The sequence below is a fragment of the Crassostrea angulata genome, chromosome 5 (genome assembly GCF_025612915.1).
Source record: "Crassostrea angulata isolate pt1a10 chromosome 5, ASM2561291v2, whole genome shotgun sequence".
Taxonomy (NCBI): domain Eukaryota; kingdom Metazoa; phylum Mollusca; class Bivalvia; order Ostreida; family Ostreidae; genus Magallana; species Magallana angulata.
Window position 1 is genome coordinate 43,689,075 of NC_069115.1, and position 16,012 is coordinate 43,705,086.

Genomic DNA, 16,012 nt, shown 5'->3' on the forward strand with positions numbered 1-16,012 from the left:
TATGTCGCCTTTCAAGACTGTAACTCATTTTGTAGAGAAATACCAAAATGCATATGATTGTTGCATTGCAAACAAGCAGTCAAACAACAAACTAAAAAATATTTGATTGATATTGACGTGATATTTATGTTTTTACACACAAATGTACAGGATATAATGAAAAAAGAATATCATTGATGGTAATTTTTTAAGTTTGCAAAGTGTGTTTATTGTCCTATAAATAAGTTAAAATGAATGATAAACAAACTTATAATGAACAAGTTTTGTTACATTTGATGTACAGATTAGATAATCCAAAAGTAAAAAAAATATAGGAATGTAACAACAATTGAAAAAGATTTAAAGTAGTCAAAATTACACAATTTTTTTTTTAAAATTCTGAATCAAATTGAAACAGGGAGGCTGCACTTACACACCCAAATCTATTTTATGTTAATCTGTGACAAGCTATTGCGTCTTTTCCTTCCGATGTTCTGTATAAAGAGCTTACAGAAAAAGTGTCACTATTGAAACGAAAATATGGCCGACTTTGAACAGTGCCTGAGATTAGTGTTTGAAACAGTTGCAAAGTTTGGCAAACTATAGTTGCTGTAAAATTTTACAAATATTGATTGTATAAATAAAGCCCCTTTTTATGAAGGTAAGCATTTTTCTATTATTAAACAATTTATAAACGAACTTTTGTCTCACATTTTTTATGTTTTTGTTCGATTGTCTACTGGTCGCGTATACATTTTGGTTTTGTTCACATGAATGAAACATCAAATTACTTATTATCAATAATATATTCATATTTATAAAGGTGATTTCCCTACTGTTTCAACTGAGCAGCTTCCAATATGTATCCCTATTTATCATTATTCCGTGACCGTGTTCGCCAATGTTATATATACAAGTACATGTATGTCATGTGGTATGAAAACTATATTGGAAGCTAGCAATTATATTCTTTCTTACAATCTTTCATCGTACATTTCTATATTTTAGAAACTATCCCTGTACCATGCGTTTATTATTACACACACCGCTCAATAACGTCTTCTATGACAAAGCTTTATATCAATCAAGTAGCGAACATTAAATATAATATAATACGTATATTACATCATATCGATTATATACATCGGTATGATTCAACGTCACGGCAATAACTCTAACACGCTCTAACTTATATAAAAGTATTTTTAAAAAAAGTAAGAAATAGCATATTGTGGCAAATAACAGCCTCTTTAATCACATTAGAAATAAGTGTCTAGGATCTCACACATAGACAAAATCACAAAAGACATCTGTAGCGTACATTTTTTGTTTTCTTAATGTTTATGGGCACCCTTTATCATTATTTCATACTCTTACCCAGGTATAATGAATGTACAAATATAAAACATATTATATTTGAGACGAATATAACAAACAATATTTTATATCAAAAACTTTTATAACCACTTATTGAATTATTCTTTCAAAAATTATATAACTACATATAAACAAAATATGAAACTGAATTTATATACTGACAAATAAATATATTTTTACACATTTAAGGTGCAGTTAATGCCAAAATGGATGAGCAACTTGAATTCGACGGTTGTTTGTATTTGTTGAAAAGGTGTGATTATTTGATGGGTTTTAAGGAATTTGTCGACATACGTCGAACCGCTCATCAAACGTGGTTAGAAATTTCAAGCAGAGGGGATGTATTTGAAATGAAACTTGTCGGTTCTCATGGAGATGGCATATGCTATCGGACAGGTGCATCTGACCAATTTGTGATATTCAAAAACACGTGCGTTTTATCTGAAGAATCCCAATGGAATCCATCACTCGGAAGCAAATCAGTGTTTTTAGCTGAGTTTGTCAATCCAGAGTATTGCCTCTTAAGATATAGCAGTGGCCCAGTGTTTTTAGATGATTTATATGATCCTAACAGTGACTCTCAAATATGTTTTTCAAGTCTCAAGTTTATGTATAGGTGTTTGTCTTTAACGTCCACAAATGCTCAATCAGGCGGACCAGTTGTTGTAAACGATAGAGAGAGAACCACGTGCGCGCTTCCTGTCCTTGACTGGCCACAAGTTGCCAAGAAATGGATCACAAGGAACAGAAAACGATGTTGGCCAACACAGGAAACGTTGGATAAAATTATACGTGATGGCTGCCATTGTGTCCCAGTTGGCCAATCACAATCTCCATCAAGACATCTAGAATGGCAACTCTGTTTTTCCGTTGCTGAATGTACTTGAGTACATTCTATGAATCACTGTCTTTTTAAATTCTATCAGATCTTAAGAATTCTTATTCATGAACGACTGAACAATTATGATGGATGCAGAGGGGTTGTGTCCTCATACATGATCAAAACACTGATGTTTTGGATGTGTGAGGACAAATTACCAAACTTCATTTGCGCGGGAAATTTGAGAGAGAGCATTCACGAATGTTTAACACAACTAGAGGATTGGATCAGAAAGGACTGTGTTCCTAACTATTTCATCCCAGAGCGAAACCTCATTGATCAAAATTTAAGACCGTTACAGAAATCTAGAATTCTTGAAAGACTTTTGATCATCAAAGGCAAAGTTTTAAGAGAGTTATTAAGATGTTCATCTTTTAAAACTGTTAAAAAAGAGATATCGGGGGATCATCCTCAACCTTTTGATATTGATGTTGACGTAGGTTCAGATTATTTCAAGAGCGCTTGTGAATGTGTCTTCTTCTCAAACATTAGAGACTTTAGCAGAATACTTCTTTCTCAAGCCCTTCGAGTTCTAAGGATCTTTGAAACTTCATATTTATTCGAGAATGTAAGCGATCTTCAAAGCAGTTTCTTAAATCAAATTTATTATGGGGTAGCTAATGCTGCTGGGAAGATATTTCATCGAATTGTTCGAAATTTAGATTCAAATATAGAAAAATACCGTTTTCTCCGTCTATCAGAGGCCTTTCTTAAAATTGGATGCTCAAAAGATGTAACCAGTGGAAAACTCGCCTATGCTACTCTGTATTTCTGCCATGGAAACGCAAAGAAATGCATTTTAATTACAGATGCAATACTTCTTAAAATAAGGCCTTTCGTTGTTTATTGTCGAAATCATGGAAACCTTGCAAACAATATGAGTCGTCTTAAGCTTTATCAAGATGCTATCTTGAAAGAGTCTATCCCATTATTCTTGAAAATGAGGAAGGGATGTATGACCGACATTGAAATTATCCGATCCACCTTCCTATGGCCGGCGGCCATCAACTTAGAGATGGAGATCTATTTCACTGAACATAGAGTGATATGGGTGCCAGCTTTGGTTTATTTGTACTTTTTACGGTTTTTATGTTTTGAAATGCGATGTGACAATAACCTAAAAGTGGAGGCTCTGTCAAACTTGTCTGTCATATCGCACGATGACGAACACAATGACAAGTCGTTTCTGACTTATAACATGATCGGTATTTGTCATACAAAAGTTAAGAATTTTTCAAAGGCCGTTGAAATGTTTGCTAGAGCCGCCAAACATGCAAAGACATTGGTCTGGATGAATGAAAATATGAACCCTGGCCTTTTGCGAATAAGTATAGTTTTAAATATAACTTTTAGAGAAATCAGAAAGTATCAGACCCGTACACGTGAAATGCACAAGTCATAAAAGATTGATACGATAGTTTATATTCTGGTTGTTCTGAAATGTATTACAAAGACAGTCAACTTTTCGGTTACAGAAAAAAATGTATTATCTGCCAAAGTATTCAAATTTGTTTCTTTTTAAACAATTCTGCATCTCATTTTGAAGACCTGCTTTTAGGTTCTTAAATAAAATGAAAAATTGTCAATGGACAAGTTCAATAAAATAAATTATTGTGGTTTTTGTAACAATGTACATTGAATGGAAATAAGAATTCAAGTAATTCTATATTAGCATATTTTTGTTTACTTAGTTATATAAAGGATCAAATGCTTGAACAATTGTTTGAAATTTAAGATACCATTATAGCCCAAGATAAAATGTGCCACCTTACAGGCGCATAATACAATCGAACGGTCACCAACGATTAAACATTGCATTGTTTTTTAAGGTGTCGAGTGATGTTGCTACTTTAATGAAGTGTAGTAGTTGGGGCTATATGGTCTGTGTATATCAGCCTGGATAGCTCAGTGGTAGAGCTCCTGCTAGAGTTACAGGGGTCCCGGGTTCGATTTCCGGTCCAGCCATATGTTTTCAATATTCCTGCTTTCCTATTACACAAGATTTGATAAGATAAGAGAAACTCAGCAAGAAATTTGTCAATTTAAGAGTAATTATATGTGCATTGTTTAATGAATATTTTCACGTTGCATCGACCTTGGTAACTTGCCACCAAATACAATTTACACCAATACTATGTCCCAAGATATCCTCGATTCATATTTTGTTTAATTATGCAATATTTATTAATACTTCAGGGTTCAAACGATGCTCATTCAAAAGTATGAACACTTCTCAAGACTTCTTATTTAAAACGCCACCTCTAGCTTATCAGTTTTCAACAAACGGCTTAAAACGGTGATGTCCTCGGGGACTTTGTATTGCAACAAATGATGATAACGTTGAAAATTTTTGCGAGGTATTCCTAGTTAATACTTCCAATGGAGGAAAGCTGTCAACATATCCCATTATAAATTTCCGTAAGAAATCTTCTTTCGTTCCTGCTAATTTTTACGTGGGAAACATGTTTATGTGTAAATATGTGTTACTTTTTCTTTCATCTATTTGAACATCATTTCATTCACATGTATGTGTATTTTTATTAAAATCATCCAAATGTGCGGCAAAATCTTGGGACAGACTAAAATATATGTAGCCGCATTATCAGGTAACATCACACTCAATCCAAATGAAACCGGATTTTGATATCTGTAAACTTTATTATGCCAATTATAACGTAGAGGCATTGTATCTTATGCAAATGGAAATTATTTGGAGAGAGAGAGAGAGAGAGAGAGAGAGAGAGAGAGATGCCATATTCTAGTTGTTTTCAAATGTCATTTTAACCTGTTATAAACACCATTGTTAAACATAAATAAAACGAAAACTTGTCCATATTTTTTCTTGCGTTCATCTTTTGAGAATGAAGCCTGTAGAGAATGTCACTGTAGATAAAACCCTTAATGTATAGTTGTGCATTTTCCTCAGGTTCTTTTATTAACAATATGACGCAATAAGTTTTATCAAGAAATACTTTTTTCCACCACCTTTATCACTGGACGATATCATGAGATCAAGATCTAAAATATAAAAATGTCCACATTTTTGGCTTCAAACTCTTTTAATGACGCTTGATAAAAAGATGTGCTACGTAAAATGCATCTAAGCTTAACTCTTACGGTAACAAAAGATACTTTGTTTTTAAAAGGTAAGGTTTGCGGCTTCACTATACTTTTTTTCTTATAAAATTTAAATGATTTTGCCGGGCCCGTTTTATAACCACAAAAGGTTAATTGAAAGTTCATGATTTGTTTTCTTTTTGTGAAGAGGAACCACTTGTGCTATTTCCATACGGTCTGGGAAAACATTTCGTAATGAACAAAAATTTACTATGTTAGTCACTGGGTTCAAAATCTGTTCATGTCTAAGTTTGACAATTTTATCCGAAATACCATCAATACCAGTAGCTGTCTTCATTTCCAATTTGTTAATACATTTGCTTATAAATTTATTGTCCACGGGATGGAAAGAGAACGATTCACCACTACTCTTGTCTTTGTTGTTCTCACAGATTTTAACAATACTAGGATGTTTGCTATTTACATCAACACAATCTTTTCCAATATTGTTTGTTACATTGACAAGAAAGTTGTTAAAGGTATTACAAACTTGAGTTTTTGGTTCATTGAGGGAGCATCATCTGTAGGCATTACAGGTACAAACTGTCAGTGTTGTTGTTCTTGTTGTGTGATGATCTGCGGCCGGCTTGTCCATCTTGGGATTAAATACAGGCGTAGGCTGAGTGTGGCGCCGGGTAGTAGAGTCTTCATCTATCTGTTGTTTAAGTCTCTCTAAAGGAGTGTGTGCAAAATGGCGGTGCTCACAATGCCTCTTAATGTCTGCTGATCTCTCAGTTGTGTAGTGACAGTACTCGCACCTCATCCTTTTGTCGTGTTTACGCCCAACATGATCGAGCACTTCCTCTGGTGTTTGGAAAATGTCCATACATCGTGGACACTTTTGCATTGCAGATACTTCACGCACTGTGTTCGTCCTACCCATACGATCGCAGGTTTATAAATGACAGTCAGAAGCAGTGAGGTTTGGATCAAGCAGTTCTCTCTTTGATGTTTGCGCTTATTTATTACCCTGCGCCGAAGGAGAAGGGGGTTTACCGTTTCACCCTTGTCTGTCTGTCTGTCTGTCTGTCCATGCATGACAAAAATTTTGTTGCATTTTTCTCAGCAACTATTTATTGCAGATGCTTGAAATTTTAACACATTATTTGTCTAGGCATGCCATATCATGGGGTATATTTTTGTACCAATTGGAAGTCAACTTCCTGTTAAACAGGACTTTGTTTATTTTTATCCACAATATTCAAACAAATTGTCGTCAAAGATTTCTTAGCAACCATTTGTCGCAGATGCTTGAAATTTTAACACAATGTTTGTTTAGGCATGACTTATCGTGGGATATATTTTAATGAAACGTAAATAATTTTGTTAAAATATGTACATTTTTATATGACTATTATAGTGATTATATATGCTTAAAATGATAGGAAATAATGTCACTTTTTATGTCATAATTCGTTTCAATTAATTTCTAACGAACTATTTTAATATAAAATTTAATGCAATAATTTAATAATTTGATTATTATAATGTAAACGAAAACATTTTATTCGAAACGTTTTCACTGATTTTACGAAAAACTTATCTTTATATATGTGTAATTTGGGGTTTCCGAAATGGTATTTAAAACCATATGTTGCGGACATCGTTCTTTTTGGAGATTGATTGTGTCCTCTTATTTTTTCACTGTAAAAGAAAAACCCGGCGAAATAAGCAATAAACTGAAATCAGTTATTATGTTATAAAAATCTTGTCGTTATATCTGAATTAAAGGGTAGTTAGTGTTACTTCACAATTATAATAATCTGTGACTGGTCTCCCTGGAACCGTAACCCTCACCTTAAACTGTCATTTTTAACTAAACAAATATACGAGGGTCAATAAAAAAATACGAAGACTTTTGTCATAGCTATGTTACTTAACGTCATATCATTACTAAATTTGGTAGACATAATTTAGCAACAATTTCAAACAGTTTCCAAGAAAAAAAGTTAATAAATTCCTTTATTTCTAAGAATTATTTAGAATTTAATCCTGCAAAAATGAGGTCACGGCGCACGGTCAAAATTTGTGTAATGTCAACAATAATCCATATAATGTTGAAAGTAATATCTCTAAAATTGGGCTTAAAAACAAATGATATTGAAACCTCAAATTAAGTTTTGTCTTGGTATTCAAAGTTCCAAACAATGACAGGATATATTGTTTTGTCGAACAGATATTAGTAACTAAAGACAGATAGTCCTCTTTAAAATTGACTAAAATCATCGACGTCGCCGGACGTCACGGCGCAACGAGAGGTACAAACAAAATGGATTTAACCCAGGAAAAAGCCGACGCAAGCTGTGAAAATGCTAAATGGTGCAAAAAATAAGTCAACAATTATTTGCAAGTTTGTGTTTAACTGTAATAAATTTTGTGGGGGTGGTGATAATTGTATTTTGAATATAAAACAGTCCGAAAGAGAGTAGAATATCTGTAAATATTTGGTAAAAAAAAATAAGTAACGTCAACCGACTTCTAGGGTTATCCTTGCTGTAAACTAAGAGATAAACGGTTAGAAAATGAAAACTTTGAATAACTAACTTATGATTCTCGAACAGATGTGTGCAAGTAAGATGTTAAGTGGTTAAGTGCCATTTTAAATTGTAAGGAGAAAGGCACAAGAGACTAAGCGTGATATGAAGATGGGGTATATCTATAACCTGTGCGTGTTTAATTTTGACGTCGTGTTTTGAACGTTACCGTGCGCCGTGGTGACAAAACATGTTGTTTTTAAAAAGGGGTAACAAAAATACCGTTTCATCAAATGGACTAAAACTTCGCATATCAATAACATTAGTGTTGGTGCACAGATTAATCTTTTAAGTATGACTCTCTTTAAAAATATATGATAGACAGCCACATTGTCTTCGTATTTTTTGATTGACCCTCGTATTCAGAATGCCTATAATCTCTTTTAATAAAGTATATAATACATTATTTTTATGAATAATGTTAAACTGAATATTGATCTTGGAATACTTGTTCGTGACTTTAGATTGAATGTCAAGATCATGTTTTTATTTTTAACATAAATTATTCCTGCAAACAACACTGTTTATAAGAAAAGATATATATCAAATTAAAAAATTATAAATACACCATTTTTGAATTTTTAATAAAGATTTTGTTCTGTTATCATTCTTTTCGGATAAACAAAGATGCCCGTAACTCAATCATTGAAAATTTTGAGTTTTGTATTCAAAAACAAGACACTAACATGCACAAAGATCCCAATCGGGAACAGCGGTCCGTGATTAAAGTCAAGAAATACCGAATTCAAACAAAATATGACAAAACTACATGGAGTTACTCATCTTTCTGATAAATCAAGGTCGTTTTCCAAACGTGATAAATGGGTCAAATCACAAATGAGATTGCATTAGCAAACCTGGGTCCTTTGGCATTAATGTTACCCGATTATAGCCCATAAGACTTGATTTTCGTTTTAATTCCATTTTAAAAGTTATTGAGAAATAAAAACAGGCTCTCGGTCCAGTAGTTTCAATGGAATTTTGGAAATTCAAATGAACATTTATAACCTGTTTTCCCCTGTATATTATGTACTAAGCAATATTTAATGCTAAATTAAAGTTGAACCTGCTTATTAGAATATTTTCATTTAAATCATTTTAGTTTTCCAATAAGCGTGTTTCTTTTTGGGGTTTGGAGAGCATCAATGAACTTGTATTTTGCTTCATCGGGAGATGGATTAAATCAGCTAAGCTAATGTTGCAAGAGAGTCGGCTTTTTAAGATGTTGATAGCTATTGTGATATATTCTCTAGACAATCACTGCAGGCCAACTCATTCAGTATTTCAACATCAGTGGTGTATCAAGAGATTCTAATATAATTTCCCCAACACCTCTGTATGCCAATTTATTGAGATGTTCTTCCCTTCTGCGGAGAATATGGCATTAAAATTACAAAACCAGGAAAAATGAATAGCCTAGTTTCGACATTTCCGTCACTAATGCAATATACTGTTAAGTTTTATAGAAAATCTTTTATTCGGATTGTTTTTGTTCAAATCAAAATATTTCCGGAATTAGGCGTGTCCGTTATTTTAGCACTTAAGCTGTTTTTAGTAGATTAATACAATGCTTTGCAAAAGAATTGATTAAAAAAGATTAACAACAACGCACACACCACATAAAAATTAATAAAAATAGATTAAGCAGCTTACCCGGTGCTTGCCAAAATCAATAAGCATTTGTGCTTTCTAAAACATTCGTACGTGAAAACTTGACAGTTCCTGTGAATGTTGAGAAAACATAGTTTTGATCTTTAGATTTTAGATGATCTCTTTTTCAGTTTCTGTTTTGTGGAATTGTCTCTATATACCTTTATTACTGTTAACCAAAACGCGCAATGTTGAAGTAAAAGAGGTAAAAGATATTTTTCTTTTTCAGGAAATATCGATTGAATTTCATTGAGAATAGAAATGAGAACCCAAGCATGCTGTATTTTTGTAATTAGATTATTCTTTATCATAAACTAAATCTCACAAGTCTGTTGCACTGCAACATATCAAAAGAGTTTAAAGAGTACTTAATAAACAAGGATGGATACTGTATTACATGATGATTATTCAATGAAAAACTATATATGATGTTAGTCAAATTTGGCCCCCATAATTCGCCAGTTTTAAAGTGATTCGGATACATTAATTTGTTGTGTAGTTTTATAAAAGAGTTGACATAAAATACGTTTTTCACCTATTTATTTGATTTATATGCACTCACTGGCAGTATATGACGTCAGAAGTGACGCTATTTTTATAATTAAATCAAAATCAGTAAAAAAATTGACATTTTTTTCTCTACTTTTTTAAATGGGAAATATAGAGCGAACAAGAACAAACTGTTAGTCACTTATAAGTACTGGGGAGATACATCTTTGTTGAAAATATTTTGTCGCTCAATGTTTCCTTAAAGAAAAACTGCTTCAAAACAAGCCGTTTTATGCTAAAAATGCGAATATGGTGGGAAAAGGTCAACTTTATGATTTCATATTTTAAATTGGGGGCTCTAAAATCAAAATTAAAAGTATAAAAGTATGAAAACACTTCAAATGTATAGTCTTACAAATAAAACAAAGAATTACAGTGAAATGACGATGTTCATTTAAGGGGCCATTTTAAGGATCAAACAGTATATAGTCCTTAAAAAGTTTATTATGGCAAAGTCGAAAGACTTTTGTCTGAAATATTAAAATTACATAATATGTAAAAATAAAAAAAAAAACCTAACTATAAAGGAAATTAAAATTAATGTCACTTAAAGCTAGTAATCAAACAACCAAAATGGAAAAAAAAGTTTGCAGTCGAAATAAAAACATAGGTAATCACAGATTACAAAGCTCGCCGACACGATGCATCATCTTTATGAGGCATCACCTTTATGAAACCACTTTTATCATATTATATTAAAATTATACTTTATTATCTTGGTTATTTATGGATATTGTTTTGACTCAATATAGTATGTCATATATAAAATTTGTATTATAATCACATGTTTATTTCATACGGCATTAAAAGATACAATGTTTATCAATACAGATATAAAATACAAATACAAATAGAATATCATATCACATAATACATCACAATATTGTAACATATGATACTATATTGTATGATATAGTATGATATTGTATTGTATGATAATGTATCATATTTGATGTACATATAATATTGTATCACATTATACAATATAATTTGATACAACATTGTATTTTGTCATACAACACAATATCTTATCTTTACAATATCGTACCATATAAGTATATCATATAACACAATTTTATATATTAAAATATCATAATGCATCTTAATGTGATATGATAATATATTACATAAACCAATATCATATAAAACACTATCATATGATTCGATATTATTATATTATACAATATAGTATAATATAATACAATATTATATTTTGCAATATAATATGAAACAATGTCATGTGTTAAATCATATTTAATACAATATCAGATTATAGAATATTGTATCATAATACACAATACTTTGCATAACAATATCGTAAAACTATATCATGTCATAATGTACAAAAAAATAAATACAATATCATATCATTACATAAATTTATAAAACTATACAGGTTTGAAATAGTAATATTATCTCAGATTCGACATTCAAGCCTGTCAGGTGCATCAGTATTATAAGACGCACCATCCATGCACGTTTCGTGAAATTAGGACCAGTAATAACTTAGATATAATCAACAGAGGTCACCTGCTCCAAAAACTTTTACCTGCTTCAAAAACCTTAACCTCCTCCAACATCTGAAATTCATGGCCCAGATTCAGCATCAAAGTCTCTCAAGTCCAAAAGTAGATCTAAATTTTTTAACCTCATCGAGCATTTGAAACCTTTGGCTCAGAATTAGCATTCAAGCCTGTCAGGTGCATCAGTATCAGAAGACGCACCATCCGTGCATGTTTGGTGAAGTGTGGACCTGTAGTAACTTAGAAATTGCTATCAAAGGGCACCTGCAACAAAAACTTTAACCTGCTTCAAAAACCTTAACCTCCTCCAACATCTGAAATTCATGGCCCAGATTCAGCATCAAAGTCACTCAAGTCCAAAAGTAGATCGAAGGTCGATCCAGATGCATCATCCATGCAAGTTTGGTAAAGACAGGACAAGTAATAAGTTAGATACAGGACCTGCAACAAAAACTTAAACCAGGTCCGGACGCCGATGCCGAGGGTATGGCAAAAGCTCCCCTCCCCCCACTTCGTCTCTGTGAGCTAAAAAATACCTATAAAATATATTGAAATTATGTAGTGTCAATTTGTTTATGGTAATAAAATTATTTAATACAAATAATAAATGAACAAATTTCACTAGCCGTCTTGAACTAGTTTAAACTTATGTAAGGATTCTGATATAATTTGACGCAAGAAGGAGGAAGGATGCACTTACACAACTATATATAGTTTATATTAATCTGTGACGAACTATTTTGTCATTTTTTGTACAACCTTTAACTCGATCTCTGACAATTCTCAAGTTAGTTGATTTGCAACACAAATAATTGACACAGCTGAAACGTGTTGTACACTATAAACGCTGAAAATTATCCAAATATTATGTCAAGGTGAGGTCCTTTTTTCAATTAAGGTAAGCCATTCTATCAATGTGACACGGAAATTTATAGTCTTCTGCATTTTGAAAACTGTTAAATTGTTTATTAATTCATACATATTGCGTAGATATTTTTGGAACACACTAGTATTGATTAAACATCCATATACTTACAATCAATATATCTTAAAGGTATTTTCTTATCGTTTTATCCTAAAGTAGTGCCCAGGCCTTATGCTTATTTCATGATAATGTTCGCCCATCTTACGTATACACATTTTTATCATTGCGCAGTATGGGTACAAATTTGACTGGCGTCTATATTCGATCTTATCGTACTTACATTCTTACCTTGTGGTATATTTATTTTATCGGTGATTTCAGCTTGACGTTCATTACTTTAATCTTTAATGAACCTGGCTGGTCAATACATTAACCACTAGATTACTTAACATTTTGAGATCTGATTTATTTTCCAATAAAGTATACTTTAGTAAAGAAGAAATCCATAAACTTGAGTCGTAAATTTTAGTATCTACCTATATTTTTATATAGAATTCTTCTTTGAAAGAAGATCAAAATAGTTCTTTTTTAAAATGGTCACTTCCACCGACCATAACTTTTTTGGCGACATGTACATCTTACAAAAAAAGTCTGATAAAACATTAACATCTAATAAAACATCGAATGTTTCCTTAAACTGGTTGAAAGTAAGTATGAACAAATAATCATAATTTTCATTATTTTTTTAGGCTACCCACTTAGTCATAAAATGGATGAACAGCTTGAATTCTACAAATGTTTGTATTTGTGGAGAAGATGTGATTATTTGATGGGTTTTAAGGAATTTGTCGACAAACGTCGAACCGCTGATCAAACTTGGTTAGAAATTTCAAGCAGAGGGGATGTATTTGATAGAAAAGAGATTGGTGCTCATGGAGATGGCATTTATTATAAGAGAGGTATGCGTGACCAATTCATGATATTTAGGAACACTTGTGTTTTATCAGAAGAGTCTCTTTGGAACCCATCACTCGAAAGCAAATCAGTGTTATTAGCTGAGTACTCTAACCCAGGCTATTGTTTCCTAAAATATATCACTGGCCCTGTATTCTCGGAAGATTTATATGCTTCTAACAGTGACTCTCAAATATGTTTTTCAAGCTTCAAATTTATAAATCATTGCTTAAAGGTAATATCAGAAAACGTTTTTTCGGAGGGACCAGTCGTTGTAAACGTTGAAGAGAGAACCACGTGCGCACTTCCTGTCCTTGGCTGGCCACAAGTTGCCAAGGAATGGATCACAAGGAACAGAAAACAATGTTGGCCAACACAGGAAACGTTGGATAAAGTTATACGTGACGGATCCATTGTGTCCCAGTTGGCCAATCACAATCTCCATCAAGACATCTCGAATGGCAACTCTCTTTTTCCGTTGCCGAATGTACTTTAGTACATTCTATGAATCACAGTCTTTTTAAATTCTATCAGATCTTAAGAATCCTTATTCATGAACGAGTGGACAATTATGATGGATGCAGAGGGGGTGTCTCCTCATACATGATCAAAACACTGATGTTTTGGATGTGTGAGGACAAATTACCAAACTTAATTTGTGCGGGAAATTTGAGAGAGAGCATTCAAGAATGTTTGACACAACTAGAGGATTGGATCAGAAAGGACTGTGTTCCTCATTATTTCATTCCAGAGAGAAACATTGCACGAAATTTAAGACCGTTACAGAAATCAAGAATACTAGAAAGACTTTTAATTATAAAAGGCGAAGTTTAACGAGTGTTATTAGGATGTCTATCTTTCATGAAAATTGACAAAGTTACATCTGTGGTACAACTTCCACCAATCGATTCTCTAGATATTAGTTCAAATGATTTAAAGACAAGGTGCGAGTTTGTGTTTTTTAAAAGCATAGGGGAATTTAGTAGTATACTTTTTCCTCGAGCTCTTCGAGTTTTAGGAATCTTTGAAAATACATATACTTTTGAGAGTTTGAGTGATCTTCAAAGCAGTTTCTTAAAACAAATGTATTATGGGGTAGCTAATGCTGCTGGCAAAATAGCATTCCGAATAGGCCAACACTTAGACTCAAATAAAGAAAGGTATCGCGTGATCTGTCTTTCAGAGGCATTTCTCAAAATTGGGTGCTCAATAGATGTAACTAGTGGAAAACTGTCCCTTGCTACTCTGTATTTTTGCTTGAATAGAGATAGGAAGTGCATAATTGTTACTGATGCAATTCTTCGTGAAATTCAGCCTTTCGTTGTTTATTTACGAACTTTGCCATACCTTTTAAACAATTCAAGTCGTTTTAGGCTTTACCAAGATGCTATTTTCAAAGATTCTATCCCATTGTGCTTAAAAATGAGGAAGGGATGTATGACCGACATTGAAATTATCAGATCCACATCCTTGTGGCCAGCTGCCATTGACCTAGAGATGGAGACATACCACCCTGAAATAAAATTGATATCGGTACCAGCTTTGGTTTACTTGTATTTCTTAAGGTTTTTGTGTTTTGAAAGGTGTTGTGATAATATTCTAACAATGGAGGCTCTGTCAAACTTGTCTGTCATCTCTTACGATGACGAACACAATGACAAATCGTTTCTGACTTATAACATCATCGGTATTTGTCATAAAAAAGTTAAGAATTTTGCAAAGGCTGTTGAAATGTTTGCCTATGGTGCCAAACACGCTAAGAAATATCACTGGATGTACACAACAAATCCTGGCCTTCTACAAATAGGCTTAGTTCTGAAAATAACTTTTAGAGAGATGAGAAAGAAATTATCAGTGTGATCATTAAGTGTGGTGATACAAGTGCGTCTTAAAGAGTTTGATTAAATAGTTATTTTGCATTGTATTTAATGTATTACAATAAAAAGAATTAAGGCTTGAAAACGTTGCTTCGATGTTCAGAACAGATTTTATTATCTGTCCAAGTATTCTTATTTTTAAACAGTACTACAGCTTTATCTTAAGATCTACTTGTAAGCTCTTTATTTAAACAAAATATTGTCTATGAACTACTTTCTGTTAAATTAACAATTGTGGTTTTTCAGTAACATGGGTTGTAATCTGTGGAATCATTAGATTTCGTTGTGGTCCAATTTTCGTGGAATTTGTGGGTACCTCTCAACCATGAATTAAAATCCTCCACGAATTATCTATTTTGGGTTATAAATACAATATATAAAGTCATATCTTCTTTTGTAGACATAAGAAAAACAAAATTACGTTCCCACGAACCTGTGAAATTTCCGTAATCCACAAAAATTGGCCCCCACGAATTTTTGTGATTCCACAGTAATGCAACTTTCGTGTTAAAAGAAAAATTCTATATTACCATAATATTGTTTTACTAGGTATATACCGGATCAATTGTGAATATATGCAAAGAAGTCAAAGTAAATAAAAATGTGTCACCTTTTAGGCACAGAATACAATCGAACAAGTATGTAAAATACACATTTTTAACGCATCGAGTGAGGTTAATTGATAAATAATAATGTCTCATTTAACA

The 16,012-nt window shown here is 32.5% G+C and overlaps 1 protein-coding gene and 1 pseudogene across 1 annotated transcript; both read left to right on the forward strand.

Annotated features, from left to right (window-relative positions):
- Positions 1 to 1,551: 1,551 nt before the first annotated feature.
- LOC128184598 (uncharacterized) lies at positions 1,552 to 4,468 on the forward strand (annotated as a pseudogene).
- Positions 4,469 to 12,389: 7,921 nt separating this feature from the next.
- LOC128185999 (uncharacterized) lies at positions 12,390 to 15,388 on the forward strand. The gene is made up of 2 exons (XM_052855730.1): positions 12,390 to 12,507; positions 13,224 to 15,388. The coding sequence occupies exon 2, from the start codon at positions 14,290 to 14,292 to the stop codon at positions 15,286 to 15,288; it is 999 nt and encodes a 332-aa protein (XP_052711690.1). The 5' UTR covers positions 12,390 to 12,507; positions 13,224 to 14,289; the 3' UTR covers positions 15,289 to 15,388.
- Positions 15,389 to 16,012: the final 624 nt, after the last annotated feature.

What these genes read in the sequence shown, in the direction of transcription:
- LOC128185999 (XM_052855730.1), top strand. Translation starts at nt 14,290, where the DNA reads ATGAAAATTGACAAAGTTACATCTGTGGTACAACTTCCACCAATCGAT.